The 22,314-nt window shown below is 35.0% G+C and overlaps 1 protein-coding gene across 1 annotated transcript; it reads right to left on the bottom strand.

The window, feature by feature from the left end:
- Positions 1-11,939: 11,939 nt before the first annotated feature.
- Positions 11,940-20,400, bottom strand: LOC145570537 (putative aconitate hydratase, cytoplasmic). Its single transcript, XM_081629659.1, has 20 exons — positions 20,083-20,400; positions 19,366-19,470; positions 19,100-19,260; positions 18,916-19,008; positions 18,459-18,644; positions 18,024-18,185; positions 17,399-17,543; positions 17,160-17,302; positions 16,992-17,048; positions 16,826-16,905; positions 16,673-16,748; positions 16,336-16,521; positions 15,459-15,526; positions 15,238-15,356; positions 14,746-14,867; positions 13,492-13,590; positions 12,929-13,408; positions 12,696-12,794; positions 12,367-12,609; positions 11,940-12,259 (listed from the first exon to the last, which is right to left on the bottom strand). The coding sequence occupies exons 1-20, from the start codon at positions 20,375-20,377 to the stop codon at positions 12,188-12,190; spliced, it is 2,991 nt and encodes a 996-aa protein (XP_081485785.1). The 5' UTR covers positions 20,378-20,400; the 3' UTR covers positions 11,940-12,187.
- Between the last annotated feature and the right edge of the window lie 1,914 nt (positions 20,401-22,314).

The following is a 22,314-nucleotide window of genomic DNA, read 5'->3' as shown; positions in this document are numbered from 1 at the left end:
GATTTAGGTGTATGCTTCCGCAATTTTATTTAAAGGTCGTTTATTTTCCTTTAAATTCTTGTTTATTATCAGCTAGTAAATTGGGGGTGTTACATTTTGGGTAGGTTTTAGGATTTCTATGGTCGACTCACATAGAAGGGGGTTCGTCGGGGAAGGGTGCTGATTTTCGTGGTGGTTTGGGGTGCGATTAGGGCCCGGCGGGCGGTGGTGGGGGAAATAGGAAAGAGAGGAGGTGGGGCGGGCGATGATGGGGGAAATGGGAAAGAGAGGAGGTACGGGCCAAGGCGTCGCCGACCGGAGATGGGAAGGCAGGCTGGTTGGGGGTTGGCCGCCGGCAGTGGTGCTGGTGGCTAGGTGAAGGGTTTGGTTTTTTTTTTTTTTTTTTTTTTTTTTTTTTTTTTTTGTATAAAAAAATATTTCTCATATAAATGTAAAAAAAAAAATAACTAAAGTTAAATATCTAGTTAAAATTTATCATTAATATTATAATTGACTTAATATAAATAATTTAGGTTTACCATTGATAATAAAATTTTAAAAAGTATACCACTTAGAAAATTAAAAAGTTGGAGTTCACCAAAGAGAATTTTCCTAATACTTTAAAACGACATTGATAACTTTTAAAAAAAAAAACATGAAACATGATAATGCTACTAAAAAAATACTACACTACATAATTAGACATAGAGCTTGTACTCGAGAGGCAATGGGAATGAATCTTGTACTTGAGGTGAAATTTAAGTGGCTTAAGTGGTGGTAGTTTGATCGTAATATCCACATTCATAAGACGTGTCGTAACACTTTGGGTGATATGTGAGGCCACAATTGTCACATTTGATGTCAGGATTAGGATAAATTTCCTTCAAGCAGCACACATTAGATGGGTTTATGGTGCCAACGACTTGGTTGTACTCCGGTGGAGAATCCGACAAATTATTATCACGAAGTTGAATGTGATTTGGATCAACAAATATTTTGCACAAAGGACAATGAACTCCTTGTGGATTATAGTAAGTTAGTTATCATAACACCCCTATAAATAGCATGATTGCAATTTCTATAGCTAACTATAAAAGTGGGATGATACTTGTCCATAACATAAACAAATCATATAAAAAAATATTCATAAATTAACAAATAACGTAAATTTCATATATATTATATATTTCACACACATCGTTGACATATACTATATATATAATTAGAAAAAAATGACAGTATGTCAGTAATCATTCTAATTTTGCTCGATTCGCCTAAAATAACTCTTCGTAAGTGTTACCACCAAGTTGGATCCAACTATTCAAACAATATTAGAACACTTCTCACACGGTCCCTGTCCCTGTCTGAGTTATATTGGTATATATGACACTCATGCCGTCCAAGGGCCATGCCAACAAAGCCTGCAATATCATATTGTGTTCCCGTCTTCTGTATTATGCTTGAAAGTTCCTTTTATTTCAACCGTCTATGGCAAATGTCTAATATGATGTATATAAAATGTATTTGAATCTTTTCCTACATTTGCAAAAGAAATCACATCGGACTGTTGCCATCGAAATAGAAAATATCCCTTTTTAAACAAACAAAATTAGTATAATTGAAGTGGTTAAATAAACAAAGCAAAAACAAATCCCTAAAAACTACAAACAAAAAACATTATTAAGAACAACTCAAATTATTGTAAAAGGACTAATCTCATCCTACATCTATCATCTCTAGGCAATAACACTGATTTCATTGCAACATATTATACAACAAACAGCCAATCTAACACTAAACAAAGCAAAAACTAATTATCATTATTTTAAGAGATTTATTTGTTACTAGATATATGGTCAAACAAATAGCAGAGCTATCAAACCCCGAAAGGATACTCCCTTCGTGTTTTAATAAGTGTTACAGTTTGACTTTTTTCACTATCCACATAATGGTTTTGACTTGAATAATTCACTAATATATATATAAAAAAAAAACAAATAATATTGTATAATACATAGTTGGATTCGTTATAATGTATACTTTAATAATTTTCGTTTAATTTTATTAACATATGATCAGATAAATTAATGGTCAAAGTCATTAGTCAAATTATAACATTTATTAAAACATGAAGGGAGTATAAGATTTTAAAACTGTAAACTTTCCAACTTGCTACATATTATGAAATGAGAAAATCTAAAAAAAAAATCCCGAAAAAAAAATCGAGTTTCTCAAGCAAGCAAACTCCCCTCCCTTCCCCCCTCCCCCTCCTCCTCCTCCTCCTAAAAAATGTTGGAAATAAAGAAAGGAAATTCAGAGGGTCAGATATGGGCGCCCGATCAGGTGCCTGATCGAGAAAACCCTGCCCGATCGGGCGCGAGAAGAGTCGTAAAATTCTAGAGTTCCCCCGCCCGATCGGGCGAGCTCCGCCCAATCAGGCGCGAGAAGACGTCTGGAAAAAGGGAGTGTCCGCCCGATCGGGCGCGTGTTTGTCCGTTGGACTCCAACGGTTTCCCTTGGATTCATCTTCTTATTTGATTTCTTGTAACCCCCCATTTAAGAGGTTGATTATGGTGTTTTAATCATCATAATATTTCTGATTTCATTTCCTTGTTCATAGAAGATTCCTCCATCATCTTTCATCTTCTTCCATCATTCATTTCTACGAATTGGAGGATGTATTCTGATTTTGAGATATACAAGAAATACATATCAAACACAAGCTTGCTTAAACACATACTCTATATTGGGCATAAGTTACTTGGCTCCAACCTTCCACCCAAAAGTGCCTTTGTGTGGAAGTGGTGTGTTAACCTTAGGGAACGTGCCGGCGAATACAATTGTGCACCCCGGTTGCGCCGGAATTTCGTTTTCAAGTCAGTGATTTGCATCACGACACACCGTACTCTTTCATTGTCATAAGATCATCTTTTCGATCTTCTTATTTTAATTTCAATATAGCCTTGAAAATGCTTCTTATATTACAACAATTTGAAAACGAAATTATATATTTTCATTGGCTACTAATTGGGTATTGATCGAAAGATTAAATGTGCAAGGAAAATTATTTTTTGAAGAAAAATTCTATTCACGTTTTTCTGGGAACAGTCCCGGAAATGGTCCCCGATCAAAGGTCAATTGTTCTCCGTTTGGGCCGAAATTTTGGGAGCTTGTTCGGGACATATGAGGCTTCATTTTCAACGGTTGGATCGTTGATAGCTGCTCACGTTTGAGAATTATGGCTTCAAAGTTGAGCTGCATTTTTGGAGAGGAAATTTGGGCGTACTACGGAGAATGCTCATCTTTGACACTTGAATTAATTCAAGGGAGGTCCTCTCTAAACTAATTTTAATTTTTAGTATGCTTAGCATGTGATTTTAATTCTAATAATCATCGTGGCAAATACATGAGTTGTGACTTTTGGCATTATAATATTAGATGATTATTTTGTCCATAATGTAGTATTTGTTACATGATTATTAGTTTATAGGCTAATGTATAATCCATGTTATATATGTGTGATATTACATGGTATGATTGGTTATTTCTATGTCCTTGTTCTAAGATTGTGGTTTGGACTTAGTACTTAGAAATATGTTAATTGGTTTTATAACCAATTTGTTGGTTCTTTGAACATATATGTTGTTTTGTTCATTGAGAAAGTAAATGTTAGGTTATTGTTTTAGATTAAATTTCTTTTAGCAATATGTTGTGTTCCTAATGTTTACATGCCTATTTTAATAGATAGTTCATGGTTGTTTAAGACTTGTTAATTGTAAGTTTTATAAGTTTTACCATGAATTTTGTGATTATGTGGAGTATGATGCAATGTCAAAGTCTATTACTTTTGGTACATATGTGTTGATATACATATATATGTTTATGTTGCTTGTGGAGACTTTGTTCATGCTCATGATAACGCTCTTTTTGCATACTTCTTTTCAAAAACTTGTGTTAATTCTATCAATTTATTAACTATGACAAGTTTTGAATGAGAATCATGTGATTATTTTGTGAAGCTAAGAGTCATATGTGTATCATTTCCATGGAGAACATCCTTAGTAGTTGTTGTATTTGTGACTCTTAGTGGTGTCATAGTTCTTGTTGGGAATGGATGACTACTTTTATTAATTTTTTTTTTAATACTCTTGAAACACTTTTGGTGACTATTTTTGATATTTTAGTATGTTAACTAAGTTGTGTTAACCTTGCGATGAATTTTTGAAGTATGATAATGTTTGAATTATTATTCAATGGTTAGATTATTTTACTTCTTTAATTGTCCACCTTAAGAGAGAGTTTTCAAGAGTTGTTAATTCTTATTGCATGTTTTGTTCATTCTTGTTCTTACTTGGTTCGATTTGGTTTATTATTAGCATTTGTTTAAAGTATCATTATCGATCTCTTTTTGTGTGGAATGTGATTCTTAAGAATTTTATTTTTTTTGATGCTATGCCTAGTAAAACTCCACATAATGTCAATATGTTTCAAGTAAAGAACATGGATCCAAATGTGCTTCAAGAAGCTAAAAATGCTTAGTGGATGTACAATCACTACAAGTGGTGGTCATTTGGTTTTTCGTCATTGATCGCTAAGGTAAATTATTAGAGGTACTATGGAGGTATGTTCACATATTCCTTTTCTCCATTATCAACTATATTTTGATTTTAGACTTAACTTTGGCATGTGGGGGGTTATGGTTCTATGAGTATATAGATTTTTCTTGTAGGAATTTAGTTCTTATGAACCCCATGTGAAATGTGTAGAGTTTTTTATGTCTAATTTCAATACGTAGTGAAAGACCTTTGTCATCCAATGTGGGGGAAAGAGTAATATGATGAATTAGTGTTGGACTCAAAGTCTTAGGTGGTGGAATATTTTGTTTTTGCTTTTAAGCAATTGATTTATGCTCCATGACTTTGTATGTGAATGTTGGTTTATCTCCATACACCACAATGTTGGATTATTGTATGTGATTGTTGGATTATCTCCATGTACCACAATATTTGGCAATCTCCATGCATCACAATTGAATTATCTCTTTTACTATAATAATTCGTTTTAGCAATTTTGTGCTTATGCCATGTTTATACATATAACGAGTGATTGGCTATGCATATTGGAATTCTCATGTCTCTTGATTGCTATATTTTCTTCTATGTATTTATTTTGTTTATTGAGTGAAAAAGTTGATTACATGAGGAATAAGGGGCATTAATATTAAACCTTTCTATTATTTGATGCAAAGCATGAAAGTGACTACTAGCTATGCTAAAGACTATTATTTGTTTACTTTGATTTGTTGTTTTGATATCTCTATGTTTGAAGAGTGTTTCCTTAACTTAATGAATTGATGACGTGAGTGATTTTTTTATCTTGGAAGAAACTATTGAGGATAAGTTAGTTTATTTCTAACATGATTAAAGTTCTCCTATCTTCTTATGGAGTATGCTTCTCAAAACTTCTTCTAAAAGTTTTTCAATATCAATTCTCTAAGTGTTGTTGAAAGTGTTCAAGGCTAAACTTGTGAGTAAAGGTTACTTTAGTTTTCTTGTCTTAATGGAATGTAGGTCTTACTTAGATGACTTATTTATTTTGGATTCTTGTCCTTGATGATAAGCTTCCTTCTAGTGGTTGAAGTTTGTTAAGCCTTCTAAGTGGTGACCTATGTGAATTTATTGGAGAGTTTCATTTTGAAGATAAGAAATGTGAGTTGAAAGTTCAAGTGTGAGTTGACTTAGGTTTATTACCTAAAAAGTGGTACAAGGATTTGGTTAGTAACTTGTGATTAAGTTTGATACTAATGATTAAATTTGCTTCTCACTACTTGCTTTAAGGTAATATATTTGTTGTATGTCTACAATGTGAATAATGTGGTGGTGTTGAGAATCACATGTGATTTGTAGTTAACAACTTTCTTGAACTTCTTATCTTTCTAATTTTGTTGAGCATTTTCACGATTTGGAATATGACAATATGTTTTATTATTTTGAAAATAATAAATCATTATGAGATTTTGGTTTTTCCCAAAGTGTCGGTGATTGGAAAGATTTTTGCGATGATATAATATTTGTTATTTATATCATCAATGAGTAGAATATGTTTTGCATTAGCATGATCTATGTGTACCTTAAAGAGGTCTTAGAGAATTTCTTGAGTGGAGTATGCTAATACGCTTAGCAATGTGATAAATAGTGACATGCATTGCAATTTATTTTAACATAGCATATATTTGTGAAATAATGGTGTGCAATATTTTACAAATTTTATTAGTGAATGATTTTTAACATTGTTTAATTTTGCTTCATCTTTTACTAAGTATCTTTTTAGGTACAAAGGTTGTGAAATACACTAGCTTACAGGAAAAGTTGTTCATAAAATTTCCGGAAGGCAAGTGTTGGAGATTGGTGGTTGATGAAGTATGTTCACTAATGCGCTATGTTATTTTCAAGGATTGGACTTGATTAATTAAGGTTTTAACAATTCAAGTTTTGGGTTGTCTTGTTACTTTATTCACATAATGGTGAAAGTGACATATTTTCTAACCATTTGTGCAAATTAAGTTGATGTTGGTAACATGCTAGTTTTCCTTATTGGCAAAGTATTCTAGCAAAATAATTTTGCACTATGGTAAGGAAATTTGGGACATGTAACAATCCTTGATAAACTTGTGGAAATGTCGAGGGGGATAGGCCTTAAGCTCGTGTGGAAAGATTAAAAGCATTATTTTCCTATCCCTATGGCATGTGTTGTAATGCTTGATTGAGGGCTCTTTTGAGTTTTCAATGGGTCAACAAACCATTTAGGTTGGTGCTATTTGAGACGCACTTGGTTGATCTACCGCTTGAGGTTGAGTCCTTTGACACTCTTAATGAATCCAAATGTTTGAGTGGACGCACTAAAACTTTGGAATCACCGTTGTTTATGATTATTGTGAGGTTGAGCATTAAGCTCTTAATGAATCCATGGTCTTGTGGGGGTTAATGGCTACAATGTAGCGTTTGTTGAGTTCTTAGGAACATATTTTAACCCCATTGACTAAGTGCTTTTGAGAAGTGCTTGTGATTCACCTATGTGGTTGTGAAGACTAGCCATCTTCTATGGAAAACTTGGGCGGATTTCCTAGAGCTTCCACTAGACCTAGGGTGAATATGCTTGGCTATAAAAGAGCATATCTCTTCGCGGAGTTCAAGTAAATTTTGGAGTGATGTATGTGTTGTGGGGTCTTGCACTAAATCTTGGAGTTTCAAGGTTCGTCCACTCCATCATCAAGAGTCTTAAGGGTTTCAAGGTTTGTCCACCCTTAGACTTGTAGTTCATTGCCTCATTTCACTAAGCACTAGATTTCAAATTACTTATGTAATATCTAAGTGTTATGTATTGATCTCCTCTTATGCCCAATATGTTGCTTATCCTCATCTTTTGTTGGCTTTTCTTCCCTTCCTTTACCGGGGGATTGTTTGAAATAAAGAAAGGAAATTCAAAGGGTCAGATATGGGCGCCCGATCAGGTGTCCGATTGGGCGAACCCCGCCCGATCGGGCGCGAGAAGAGTCGTAAAATTCTAGAGTTCCGCCGCCCGAATGGGCGCGAGAAGACGTCTGGAAAAAGGGAGTGTCCGCCCGATCGGGCGAGCTCTGCCCGATCGAGCGCGTGTTTGTCCATTGGACTCCAATGGTTCCCTTGGATTCCTCTTCTTGTTTGATTTCTTGTAACCCCCCATTTAAGAGGTTGATATAGTGTTTTAATCACCATAATATTTCTGATTTCATTTCCTTGTTCATAGAAGATTCCTCCATCATCTTTCATCTTCTTCCATCATTCATTTCTACGAATTGGAGGATGTATTCTAATTTTGAGATATACAAGAAATACATATCAAACACAAGCTTGCTTAAACACATACTCTATATTGGGCATAAGTTAGTTGGCTCCAACCTTCCACCCAAAAGTGCCTTTGTGTGGAAGTGGTGTGTTAACCTTAGGGAACGTGCCGGCAAATACAATTGTGCACCCCGATTGCGCCGGAATTTCGTTTTCATGTCAGTGATTTGCATCACAACACACCGTACTCTTTCATTGTCATAAGATCATCTTTTCGATCTTCTTATTTTAATTTCAATATAGCCTTGAAAATACTTCTTATATTACAACAAAACAATCATCGTTCTTGACAAAGTGCATTTCTATCAGATCTTAAGAAGTAACATAGGTACATGTAAATCAGAAAAATGAGTGGAAAGAGGTAAAAGGTGATGATTTATTTATTTAAATTAATAATAAGTGGTAATTCAAAATAAATTATTTTTGAGTGGTCATTTCAAAATGTGTGTATTTGGTGGGTGGGAAAATACAAAATTTCCTTCAAAAAATCCTTAATAAAATGTAGGAGGAAAGATAAAGTTGATAGACAAGCTATTATTTTCCTATTTTCTCTAATAATAAATAGTGTAACCATGATTACGTAGATAACATTGTTTAGTTGGTTAAAGTTTTGGTTCATACTCTAAATTTGATTTTAAACTCCACCTCCATGGCTACGTCACTACTTTTGTAGCTTTCTCTACTACAAAAAAGAAATAAAGAAAAAAAAGGTTTTTCACCATATACCCTTAAATTTTATGTTTATTCACCATATACCTATAAACTTTTTAAAATTTATCATATACTCCTGAGTTTTCAAAAAAATACACCATATACCCTTGATGATTAATGATTGTTAACTTTGACAATCATTAGGGTTAATTAGGACCCGAAACCACCTTAAATACATTCCCCTACCTTCGAAATCACCCATATTTCTTTTTTCCACCCCCAAAACTATCCTAAATTTCCTTTTCTCACTCGTAAATCAATAATACGGATATGGTTACGGAGATTTGGAGTGGTTTTAGGAATTGAACAAATGAGAAAAGTGGTTTCGAGGATAAGGGCAGAGATCTAAAGTGGTTACGATGCATAATTAATCAAATTTTACTCATCTTGTTGCCATTAGGGGTATATGGTGAAGTTTTATAAAATTCAGGGGTATATAGTGAATTTGAAAAATTTCCTGAGTATACGGTGAATAAACAAAAAATTCAAGGCTAAATGGTGAAAAATCCAAAAAAAAATTAACTACTACTACCTTCACCTTAGTCAAATATCCTGCATGTACTCCTCTAGAGAGTTCATAAATTTACATTTCATTTTCAGTCACTTTTTGTTGTAACATACTTGAAGGTTAGGCAATTTAATGTTTACTATTCTAATAAATGATGTTTCGACATTAATTAAGGAACTAATATTGTCCAAGTAATTAATAAAACTAGCATCATGAGTACCTAACTTAAATTATTAAGCAATGTAATCTCCGTATTAGTACTTTAGTATATAACATTGACAAATATTTATTTGCTGTTGAATATAACAATAACAGAATTGTCTTTTTCCTGTTGGCTTCTTAATTATATTCTCTCATAATAATACACACCTGGAAGTTAGTTCACTTACATGCCTAAATTAGAAATTTTAGGTGACCAACATAATTATTTTGACTTCTCTTTGCAAGTAACCTCACTATATAACTCAACTCCAATATTATTATCTAGCATTCAATCTACTCCTACTCTCAAGGATAAAAACTTACAACAAAGAAAAAAAAAACTTTGTTTCAGTTGTTTTATACACAAAAAAATGGCTTCTTCACTAGTCGCGGTGGTGCTAGTCATGAGCATGTTATCGGGTGGAGCTTTGGCTCAGTCAGGGTGCACATCTGCAATAGTGGGATTAGCCCCATGTCTTAATTATATCTCAGGAAGCTCTTCCACCCCATCCTCTTCGTGCTGCTCGCAACTATCTAGTGTTGTTAAATCACAACCTCAGTGCCTTTGTCAAGTGCTTAATGGCGGTGCCTCCAACTTTGGAGTCACCATCAATCAGACCCAGGCTCTAGCCCTCCCAACCGCCTGCAACGTTCAAACTCCTCCTGTTAGCAAGTGCAATGGTAAGCTTCCTCTCTTCCTTTTTCTGCTGGTGAAGTTGATAAAAGTTTGCACCCAAAATTAAGGGTCTTAACTTTAAAAGTGTGCATAATATATGATTAAACTTAATGTATTATGAATTTTAACAAAGATATTGTATGATATGTTGCAGCTGCGAACCAGCCATCATCAGGAGGAACCTCTGCAGCATCCCCTGTTGGTTCCCCAACAGCTTCGCCTGCTGATGCCTCGACACCTGAGGGTTCAGTCAATCCTGATGACTCTCCAACATCGCCAACAGTTTCTAGCACTCCTTCAGCTGGTACTCCAAAGCTTATTTATGCGCATTTTCACATTTTATTTCTTGCTAAGTTAATGAAAATATCCATTAATAATTGATATATGATTGCAGGAGCTGGATCGAAATCAACTACAGGGAGTACATCAAACGGGAACATGACCAAATTTTCATTTCATTTCACCCTCTTCCTTCTCTTCATCACTTCAAGCGTTTCTGCTATCATTGCAGTTTGAAATAAGAATACTCCATAGTGCTTAAGAGATTGAAAGGTTTCGGTTTTGATCAATATGTTCATTTGATCTATAACATTATACTCCATAGATGATTACTTTTGTATAATCATATACTTCTTGTATCATTTACTCCTACTTAATAACAATTCTTTTGTACGAAAACATTGTTATTATTAGATCCGAGCTTTGTTACAATTCTACAAGTAGACATGTACTATATAGTTGCATGCAGTCAATGCAAGTAAATAAACACTTGAAAAAGGGGCTAACTTTACATATTTAGAAAGTACCATGAAGAGGAAAAAAAAGGACTTAAAAAGTAACAAGTACGCAATAATAAAATCTAAAAGAGGGGTTAAAGGTTGTAAGCTAGTAAAAGAAAGAAGAAGAGTGTACACAATTTTATAGCTAATTAAGGTGTTAAGTGTGTTGATCATGAACCCTAAGAGTTTTTTTTCTAAAACAATTTAATGCATCACAGAAGGTGCAAGTGTGTTATGCATGTTACCATGATCAAATGAAAAATGATGCAAAGTGTTGTAGGAAACAAGATTTTTGCCTTAAATAAGGAGTAAGCCGCGTATTAATTTGTGAGCAACTTACCACATAGACTATTGTGAAATTACCCCTATTACTTATATATAACAACATTACAACAGGTTAGTAGTTCAACAGGCATGCAGGAGTGCAGGACCATCCAAAAACACTACATTTCTGCCTACTTGTTCTTTCCCAGCAGCTCTTACTCCCAAACCAGAAACATATACTCTCCATATTTCTTCGTCTAAATAGGATATTATGAAGCCATATATGAATATTATTGCACACGTAATCACGTGTAATATGTTCCACACCCATGGCCTACACCATGGGCAAGATGCAATCTGCAAAACACCACAGGCACCTGCGCCATGTTATAGGTGTGTAAAGCAAGCGCCTATGCCATAGTTTAGGCATGTAAAGCAAGTGCCTCAACGTTTAAAACATACTACATATATATTACCTGTCGTGCCAACGACAAAGGTTCATCATCACCCCACAGACCCACAGCATAGCCTCCCTGAGATGTACACAAATCGTCATCACCAAAATTGTATCCATAGTACCAATTGAAAAGTTGGGTTGTTTGCAGGAAATTATGTTGGCATTTTGCATGACAGAGGCAACTAAATATGGCGTTAAGAGTAATATTTTGGTTGCAAATAGCAATTCAATTTACAATACAAAATAATACTCCATTTGTTTATCAACATATTCAACAAGTTGACTTTATTACACATTAAAAATCAACTTGCAGCATGTATTAAGAAACTGAAAAGGTAACAAGTTACATTGGAGATTCACTAAGTACACGCGAGTGATGCTGCTACTTAATACTATTCAATATGGAGTATAAATGAACTCTTATTAGAATTTTCAAACAAAACAAACATAAAATAGATAGATAGAAGACAATTCAATAAAGACGAGTTAAGGAAATTAATTAAACCACTATGAATTAAAATAAATTAAACCACTTAGAGATTTAATGGTCAAGAATTTTATAGCCTAAAGCACACGAGTTCATGAAATTTCAAATCACACGGTGCTCAATTATTAACCAAAAACAAGGTGCTCAATTATTAACAAAAACTCTCAATTGAGAACTCTTCGCTGTCTGAAAGAGGTAGAGGAGAGCAAGAAAGGACAAAACTGATTTCAATCGAAGAATGATTATTGTTGCTTCATCAATTGACGAATGACGTATGGAAGGATTCCACCATGGTCGAAATAGGCCAGCTCAACCTACAAAACAATTACATACGATTAGTATTCCATAATTTAGCCGCTCAAGTACCCAAGCAAAATAAATTATAACAAGCAAATCAAAATGAAAAGATGTTATTAAGCACCTCTGTGTCGAAGCGGAGGGTGCAAACAAAGGACTTTCCATTGTCAGTTGTAACTGTGACATCTTGTCCTGGTCTAATCTCGCTAACTTTAGAAGGAAGGTCAATTGTGTATCTCTCATGACCGGTTAGCCCTAATGTTTCGGCATCCTCACCAGCCTTGAAGCATAGCGGGATAACTCCCATACCTACAAGATTACTACGGTGGATCCTCTCAAAACTCTTAGAGATCACAGCTTTCACGCCCTGTCATCAAATCATTTATTTCCATTACTAAGCAACAATTTCATAAAAACAAGAGCAAAGGAATTCATACACCATTTAACACTTACCTGCAACATTGGACCTTTAGCAGCCCAATCCCTTGAACTACCACTTCCATACTCAGCACCAGCTAGGACAATGGTGTCATGACCAGCCTCCTTGTACCTCTGCAATTGAGATTGAGATTGAGATTGAGATTAATTTTACACATCTCATGCAATTAACTTCAATTACTAGGCACTAGCAAAACGGAAGATTCACCATAAATGTCAAAAGCAAAAAATAATGAGTTAGGTTTTACCATTGCAGCATCAAAAACATACAACTTCTCCCCAGTTGGAATGTGAATTGTTTTTGGACCCACTTCTCCATTCAAAAGCTTGTTTACAATGCGAATGTTTGCGAAGGTACCCCTTGCCATCACTTCATCATTGCCTCTACGGCTACCATATGAGTTGAAATCTTTGCGATCAACCCCACGTTCTAGTAAAAACTTGGCTGCAGGACTATCCTTGTGGATGCTCCCTGCTGGTGAGATATGATCGGTAGTGATACTGTCGCCGAAATTGAGAAGACAATAGGCATCCTTTACTCCAAAAGGTCCAGGTGGATTCAAGCTCATATTCTTGAAATATGGGGGTTCATGTATATATGTGGAGTTTGAGTCCCACTTGTAGAGGGTGCCAGCAGGAACTTCAAGAGAATTCCACATTGGGTTCCCCTTAGTGATAGCTTCATAGGTACTTTTGAACATGTCGGGCAATACACTTGATTGCACAACCTAAATCAGCATATAGAGCATTAAAATTCATTGCCCATCACAAAAAGAATGCATACAGAGAGCCTATTACAAAGGTCATGTACCTGAGCTATCTCATCATTGCTAGGCCAAATGTCTCTGAAATAAACACTCTTCCCATCCTTTCCAGTACCAATAGGATCTTTATCAAAGTCAATATCAACCTATAAAATGCAAGATTGATTGGGTCAATCAATACTGTCAACTGCTATCCCCTTCAATAAAATAAACATCTGAAGACGAAAGAAAAGACCAAAAGAAAATGGTACTGAGAAAAATAGTGAATTCTGTATTTATTGGCTCTGCCCCTGATAAAATGAATTAATGGTCATAATTTATTTCACTGTGTATAAACCACACACTGCACAGATATGTGGAGACATCCAGAAGATAAAACTTATAATGATAACTTTTTTTTAATTAAAAAGCATGTAGATAAGCTCATTTTTCCAGGATACATATGTATTATGTAACACATGACCCATGCAGGACAGTAAAGAAGCATGGATTACTAGTATACACAAGCACCAGACAAGGTTGCCTTATGAAGTACAAACCCCTGACAACAGTGACAGCTAGATTCATACCAATTCTACATGAGTTGTCCCACAAAATCCCTAGAATCAAGGCACTAAAACCACAGGAGGATGAGATCACCATCAAATACAATGCATATATAGCACTCATAGGAGCAAAATCCTTCCACAAAATTCTGGACACATCATTTTAATTCAATTCACCCAAGGATGTTTCAAGATTGCAAAACATGTCAAACTTTATTTAGCTCTATATACCTACAGAGTTCTAGGGTTGTTCCTCACATTCACCAAACCAGACGCATCATTACAATCCGATTCACCCAAGGATGTATCCAGATAGCAAGATAAGTAAAATGTTCTTTATATATATTCCTTCAGGGTTCTAGGGTTGTTCTTTTTTTGTCCCATTTGTAGCAGATCGAGTGCGCTAACAGAACAACTTAGAACAAATATAGCATCCTACCCTTGTTCATTAATACTAAAGTTTAAATCCTGATGGCCTCATCAAAACAGTTTCTTTTTGATACTTACAGACTCGATGTTAAAACTCCAACAGAGCTAGAATTATCAAAATGATGCAGTTGCATGATTTATCAAACTTCCTCAAGGTATTATTGCATTATCAAATACAAAACTGATAATTAGACACCTTTAGATACCATAAACAATCAGAGCTCAAACCTGCATCTGTTTCAAGGTCTATATTTTGACTATCATATACAACCATTAAATCCATATACCGTGCGTATCAGGAATCAGTAGGTAATTATGCGCACTTACAGTTCCAGCCAATGCATAAGCAACAACCAATGGAGGAGAAGCAAGATAGTTGGCTCGTGTCAGAGGGTGAACACGACCTTCAAAATTACGGTTACCAGAAAGCACAGCTGCTGCAACAATATCTGCATAAAGAAACCAGGCATACCACATTAGATTATAAGAATGTCTTAGCACAAAAGTACCCCTAATATGAGCATTCATGTTACAAACCAGGTTATATAAATGTCAGTCACTGAATATCCATACTATATATAAGCAAGCTTTACACATTTTTACATTTTAAAGAGCTAGTCATATGTAGCTCTGTGCATTTCAGGGTAACCACACAAGCAGACTTGTAGCAAAATTCAAGAAATAGAAAATCAAATGTGATATGAACCAGGATACAGAGACTGAACTACATATGAAAAATTTCATCAAAAAGGTTTACACTAGAATGTAGCATTACAGACAAAGCTAAAGCATAAATTTACATTTATACAAAGAACGTACCATTCTCAGAAATAGCAGCAGAAACAGATTCATCTAGATCACCAGAGTTTCCAATACAAGTTGTGCAACCATACCCGACAATATTGAAGCCCTGTTGATCCAAGTACTTCTGCAGACCACTATATAAAACACAAACCCAAAAAAAAAATGACCCATAAACATACATTTTGATTAACTTAATTAAAAAATTTTTGTCATCAATAAATAACAAAAATCATTACCTCTTTTCCAGATATTTTGTAACTACTCCAGATCCGGGAGCAAGACTGGTTTTAACCCAGGGCTTGACCTGTTGAAAAAATCATCAAATAATTGGCTTTTGGATGATTGAAAAAAAACAATCTGCCAAATAGTATCAAAAAAATTGCCAAACAAAACAAAATATTGTACATTATCCCCCACCCTCTCTAGAGGAGGAACTGAATGAGGCACTTTAACTAGAATAGTAACAAATTCAGAAACAAAAAACCAGACAACATAAACATCCAACAAAATAAATCTTAAGGTTTTGGCACAAAATAAACTAGATTAATGGTTTTACTACTTATCACCATAAGTCAATTACTTTTCCCTTTCAAAATAATTTATGCGATAAGTTATAGCTGCAAACAAGAAAACATTGGATACAAACCTTGTTACTAGGCCCTCTAATAAGTTTAATTTACTTAACCAACTAAAACAAGCCATTATGCAGAAACTAGACAGTTGTTCACTTGTTTTAATTCTAAAACAACAAAAGCCATATACAAGCAGAATATTAAGTGCAAGACATCAGAATTGGTAAAATAAAAATCTATACTAAAACCACCAATCCTGTTCACAACAGTTTATACTTGCTGCATTGGTAAACATTAAACAAGTACTTGCATAATCTAATGTAATACAAGAATAAACAAGTTTTATTTAATAAAAGAAATATCACTCAAAGAACTTGTTCAATTCATATAAATGACCATCTTTCAAATGCCATTGAACCAAGGAATATAAACAAACATATCACAAATATGTGGATATCATCATCAGGATAATAAAGGTAAATAGCCAATCCCTGCACACAGAGGTAGGTAAAGCATCATCTTTAAAGTCAAATCTACTGACCTCCAAACCCAACTCAGTAGCTTTCTTTGCGACCAAAGCAGCACCCAACATAACACTTGGGTTTGATGTGTTTGTGCAACTTGTTATAGCTGCTATGACAACACTACCATGCTTCAATTCAGCAGGCTGGCCATGGAATGAAAATTTAGCAACTTTATCCTGCTCTTCTTTGGGAATAGCAAAACCCTACAAAATAACAATGTAATTAGGAATATTTGAACACCAAAAGTAAGTCCATAACAATCAATATGTATTGTGTAAATCAGAGTGGAGTCGTGAAATGAATAGTACAAACTAATTAGAAAAATAAGTTAACAATATTTGTGGATGGTTTTACCTTGAAACCAACTTTGTTGTTAAGACACGAATTCCAATCAGCCTTCATTTCCTTCAGGGGAACGCGGTCATGTGGCCTATCGTTAAAAGGTTACATCAGCATCAAATCAGATATAAAATGGAATATAACAAGTTTAAACTATGAGAAGCGTACCGTTTTGGTCCTGATATGCATGGCTCAACTTCTGCTAAATCCAGCTCAAGATATGATGAATAAACTCTATCTTGTTGAGGCTGATGCAAACAAAATTTTATTTATATCAGAATGTAAATGCCAATATTACAGGTATTTGGAATGACAAAAAATGACAAGTTTCAACCTCACTGTAGTCAACAAACATCTTATTTGCCCGTAGATATTGCTCAATCATAGAAACCTGTAATTAAAAGAAACACAAATTTTAGTGATAGTCAACCTGATGTAAAAACTAATATGGTTTTGAAAATATACAATAATAAAAGAGACTAAGGTATGTGATGTAACTCACAGTCTCATCACTTCTTCCAGTCAATTTTAGGTAATCCAAAGTAACATGATCCACAGGGAAGAAACCCATAGTTGCTCCATATTCAGGAGACATGTTGGCAATAGTAGCCCTATCAGCAAGTGACAATTGACCCACTCCCTGACCTGTACGTGCAAGAAGAAACATAAACTTCCATAATGACCCCCTGCTAACTTAATAACCACCCTCTACATCTTTTGTGTAACCGTCCAATAACTTACCATGAAACTCGACAAACTTCCCAACAACACCATGCTTCCTCAACATTTGTGTTGCTGTCAAAACCAGATCTGTGGCTGTGACACCATCACGTAGTTTACCAGTCATCTTGAATCCAACAACACCAGGTAAAACCATGCTCATAGGCTGTACACTCAAATCCACACAATGTAAGGGGGTAAATTTCAAACCCTCTTTCAAAGGACTTCTAAATTTAAAATAAATAGGGGGGGGGGGGGGGGGGGGGGACACCATGTAAAGTTAGGTACTTTTTACATATTTAAGTATTAATCACAGCGAATAGAATATAATTATAAATTTGCATGTAAATCCTGTTAACTTCTTTTAACACTACATATTATTATTATTATTATTACTACTAATACACAAACCAGCCGCTTATATAAAAAAAAATAAAAAATATATATAAATTAGTTAAATAGGAGGATAACACATGGTTAAGCAGCTCATTTTATACAAAGCCACTCCTATACAAAAGGGTAGGTATATAAATCAACTAAACAAAAAACTTTTTACCCCTTATTTCTTATGACAACATTTACTGATAATAAATATTTATTACAAATGGTAATTGGAAAGCAAGAAAAACTGTTAAGCACCACCTACCTGACCAAGCATAGTTGCCTCAGCTTCGATTCCTCCAACACCCCAACCAGCAACACCTAGCCCATCAATCATGGTTGTGTGTGAATCAGTACCAACAACACTATCTGGATATAGAAGTCCCTCGTTGTTGAAAACCACCCGTCCAAGATACTCCAAATTGACCTGTATTTTCATGAAAAACACAGCCAGTATAATTAACATGGTTTGCTAAAAACATCAAGTCCAAATCAAGATTTCAAGGAACTTTAAGAAGAAAAGTAAAGAACAAAAAGGACAAAAGAGGAAAGAACAAAAGGACAAGACGATGAGGCCAGTATGTTGCATGACAGTAAATAAACTAAACAATACGTTAAAAAAAAAATCATAACGTCAAAAAAAAACTCCAGTAACATAAATTAGGCCTAGCAGGTAATCAAAATCCAGGATTACTCGTACCTGGTGCACAATTCCAGAACCAGGTGGAACAACAAGCATGTTACGGAAAGCAGTTGATCCCCATTTTAGGAAACCAAACCTCTCTCCATTCCTCTTAAACTCGAGTTCCATGTTTGCCTGAACTGCGTTCTCAGACCTTGCTACATCAACTTGTACTGAATGATCAATGACAAGATCCACAGGAACCTGTCATGCAAAGTAAGGGAAGTAAATTTAATACAGGACAATTTTTTTAAAAAATGGAATTACTAGTTATATGCAACTCAAGAAATAAAATGTGTGCAAGAAAAGCACAAATCCTAGTCTAAGGCACAACATTTCTTTGTTGGATTAAGGGCATAAATAAAAAACATGACTTCTATTAGAGATAACAGCGAATGATTTATATAATATTCTTTATCACCGCCACTGAACTATGATTTTCCGGCTCATCATAAATATAGAATAAGAAACGAACCAATGGATTGATCTTGTTAGGGTCATTGTTAAGGTTCTTCATGGCATCTCTCATTGCAGCCAAATCAACCACAGCTGGCACACCAGTAAAATCCTGGAAAATAAAAACAAAGTTGATGTATCCGTACGTTGAATAGACATTCAGCAAATATATGTCAATATAATACCGAAACTTTGTAACAAACCTGTAAAAGGACACGAGCGGGTTTAAAGGGGATTTCAACTAGCTTAGGTGCTGAGTTTTCCCAGTCAATGATTTTCTCAACATCCTCCTTTGTAACTTGAAAGCCATCACAGTTACGAATGGCAGACTCCAAGAGGATCCGAATAGAGTAAGGCAACTTCTCTGGGAAATCAAACAATTGAGTCAATAGAAGAATGTTAGTGTAACGAAATATGCAATACGTCAAAGTTATTGACTATACCAACAGAGTTCTAAAACCAAACTTACCAACTCTTGGATCGTTTAGACCTGGAAGACTGTAATACTTTCCAAATTCACCACCACCCGGTTTGGGCAAACTAGTGAAGATTTCCTTGTAAGGATGCTCAGCAGCTGAAGAATTATAGAATCAAAAGATCAGACAATTATAAATCAGTTTTGTTAAAGGTGATTCAATTTATTTAGTTCTTCGACAAAATTGCATAACTTTCAATAGTTTTTTTCATTTTACTTTCAACTAGAAAATTCAACAAATACCGAAAATTCAAAATTCCACAAATTCACAGCAGCAATTCAACAACAAGCGGATTCCCACATTATATTGTGAGGTACCTCTGAAGTTTTGGCCTAGTGGCAAAGATTAAGCGACGATATATAACAGGTCAAAAGTTCAAATCCCCCTCCCCATTTGTAATTTGCAATGCCATTGTTGCTCATTTATAACATTACAAACATCATGCGGTAAAAAAATGAATCAAAATTCAATTCCGGAAACCTAAATAGTGCATCTACCTTTCCATCAACATCAAAATAAATAATATAGTCAATAAATTAAAGTCAATTACTTAAAAAATAAGCCATCCACGATTTATTTATCAATTTTAATTACTTTTGGATCAAATCATACACATCAATTATTATAAACAATCCAATAATTACAACTTTTCTTGCGAATAATTACCAAAAAAAAATGAAATTAAATTACAAAAATAGATAAAATTATACCCATAGTTGCGATTCTACGTTGAAATCGTTCAAGAGGAGTAGGAGGAGAAGAAGCAATCTGAGACCGAATAGTGACCGGAGATCGCCAGTCAGTACCGTGACTCCACCGGGAAGTGGAGGAAGCAATAGATCGGAGACCAGATGAAAAACGGTAACCGGGAACCGGCTGAGATTGAACGGCCGAGAAGATTCTAGAAGAAGGAGAATAATACGACGATGATGAAGAAGCAGAGGAGAGAGAAAGTAAACGTGCTGCTCTTAGCAATGGAGATAGAGACGACGTCGTTCCACTCATGACGATATTTTTGGGAAATGAAATTAAATTTTTCAGAGAAAAAATGGGGAAGAAGAAGAAGGAAAATGGTGGTATTTATGTCTGTTTTTGTTATTTTTGGGGAATATTTTTTCAGCTTTTCGAGGAGTTATCTGGTGTGACGCGGGTAGTTTTGATGTGGTAGAATGAAGAGGTTTCTGCCGTCAATGGATGAAGAAGGATGAAATTGACGGATGTGATGTAATGAGAAAGTTTGACTTTTTTTTTTTTTTTTTTTTTTTTTAAGAATGGAATTGAGAATATTATTGTAGGCGGTGTTGTTTTTTTTAGGTTGTAAAGGTCGGGCAAGCCAGTAAAAGGGGCGCGTGGTTTGCACAAGTTAGGGAAGAAGAAATATTTTTAAATTGGATTTTGACTATTCATCAATTAAGAAAAAAGAAAAATGTTTTTATTTTGAGAGTTGCCCCATGACGATAGAATTTGTACTTTGTGATGGTTGATGGTGACGATAGAAATTGTCAAGGGTCAAATGAAAATTCCAAATTGTTCTCTCATGAGTTGAATAGTTGAGAGGGAGAGTAATAGAAATCCCTAGTAGGATGGGATCATAAATTGATAGTCATCTTTCTTTTAATCTTTTTAAGTGTATCGGTTTAATCAATTTGTAGTTTTAGGATGGTAAATTGTAGGATTTTTTTTTTAAATAATCACCCCTAAATGTACCGTATGTTGAATTAAACATTTTTTTTTTTTGAAATTAATATATACCACCCATAATTTACAAAATCGATAGGTTTCACCACCCCTCTCATATTCCGGCCAGTTTTCCAATTAAGGGCCCACGTGACACCACCCTATTGGTCTTAAATAACAACATATAAAAAATAAAAAAAAAAATCAACTTTTTTAAGAAAAATAAAAAGCAACCATCCCTTCCCCTTCTCCTGCCACCGAGACAGCCAACCTCCTACCGGACCACCCACATCAACCAGTGTCGCCCTCTCCCCCTCCCCTTTCATTACAAGCGTCCAACACAGCCTCCTTGTCGGCGCCAAATCTTCCCCCAACTGCCCGCAAACAAAATCGCCTAAAACCCTCTAGCCTCGGGCCCTCCACCCTGACCACCGCTTGAAACTCGCATCAGGCTGGTTGAACCCCCCGAAGAAGCACCAATCACTATACCCCCACACTCACCTGATACCCGTAACCCATCCCTAATCCCTCGCCTGAAACTCGTATCCCACCCCTCGCTTGAAACCAAAACCCTAAGCCACCCTCCACAGAAATCCCCTATTAGCCTAAAACTCCAACCCTCACTTGAAACCCTAACTCCGAAATTATCCTAAACCAAACCAAGGAGGGGGATTGCAATTGTCGAGGGGGAAAGGAAGGGGACCGGAAATAAGAACGGAAAAAGAAGGGTGTGTAATAAACGGAGACGGGAATTGAAAGGGAAGGGGTACCGGAGGTGGTAGGGATGCCGCCCACCGGAGGTGACATGTTTGGGTTTTTATTTATTTTTTCAGTTTAATTTTTTATTTTAAAACAATAACTCAAAATTTGGCCGGAAAACAGATGACCGGAATAGTGGTAGGAGTGGTAAAACCTATTGGTTTTGTAAATTAGGGGTGGTAATTTTTAATTTCAAAAAAAAAGGTGGTTAATTCAACACAGGGAACATTTAAGGGCGGTTATTTACAAAAAAAGCCTAAATTATATTAAGTAAAATATTTCTTCCAATCTATTTTAAATGCGACCCTTTGATTTTACACTATTTATATATATATACTCTACTTTGATTAGTAGTGATGATTTATAGTTAAGAAAATAGATTGGAAGAAATATTTTACTTGATGATAAATAGTCATGTGAGTTTTTGTAAGATTATCCTAATTTATACTCTATTAATAAGATATTAATGATTGAAATGACGGCATCGACAATCTTGTATTGAGAAG

This window comes from Chenopodium album, chromosome 12, assembly GCF_948465745.1.
Source record: "Chenopodium album chromosome 12, dcCheAlbu1.1, whole genome shotgun sequence".
Classification (NCBI taxonomy): Eukaryota; Viridiplantae; Streptophyta; class Magnoliopsida; order Caryophyllales; family Amaranthaceae; genus Chenopodium; species Chenopodium album.
The sequence above is the reverse complement of the archived record's forward strand: the minus strand, read 5'-3'. Positions and strand labels throughout refer to the sequence as shown.

What these genes read in the sequence shown, in the direction of transcription:
- LOC145570537 (XM_081629659.1), bottom strand. Translation starts at nt 20,377, where the DNA reads ATGAGTGGAACGACGTCGTCTCTATCTCCATTGCTAAGAGCAGCACGT. An exon ending in ACGTAGAATCGCAACTATGG is followed by an intron (nt 19,471 to 20,082) that starts GTATAATTTTAT and finishes ATAATTCTTCAG; the next exon opens with CTGCTGAGCATCCTTACAAG. An exon ending in CCGCTCGTGTCCTTTTACAG is followed by an intron (nt 19,009 to 19,099) that starts GTTTGTTACAAA and finishes TTTATTTTCCAG; the next exon opens with GATTTTACTGGTGTGCCAGC.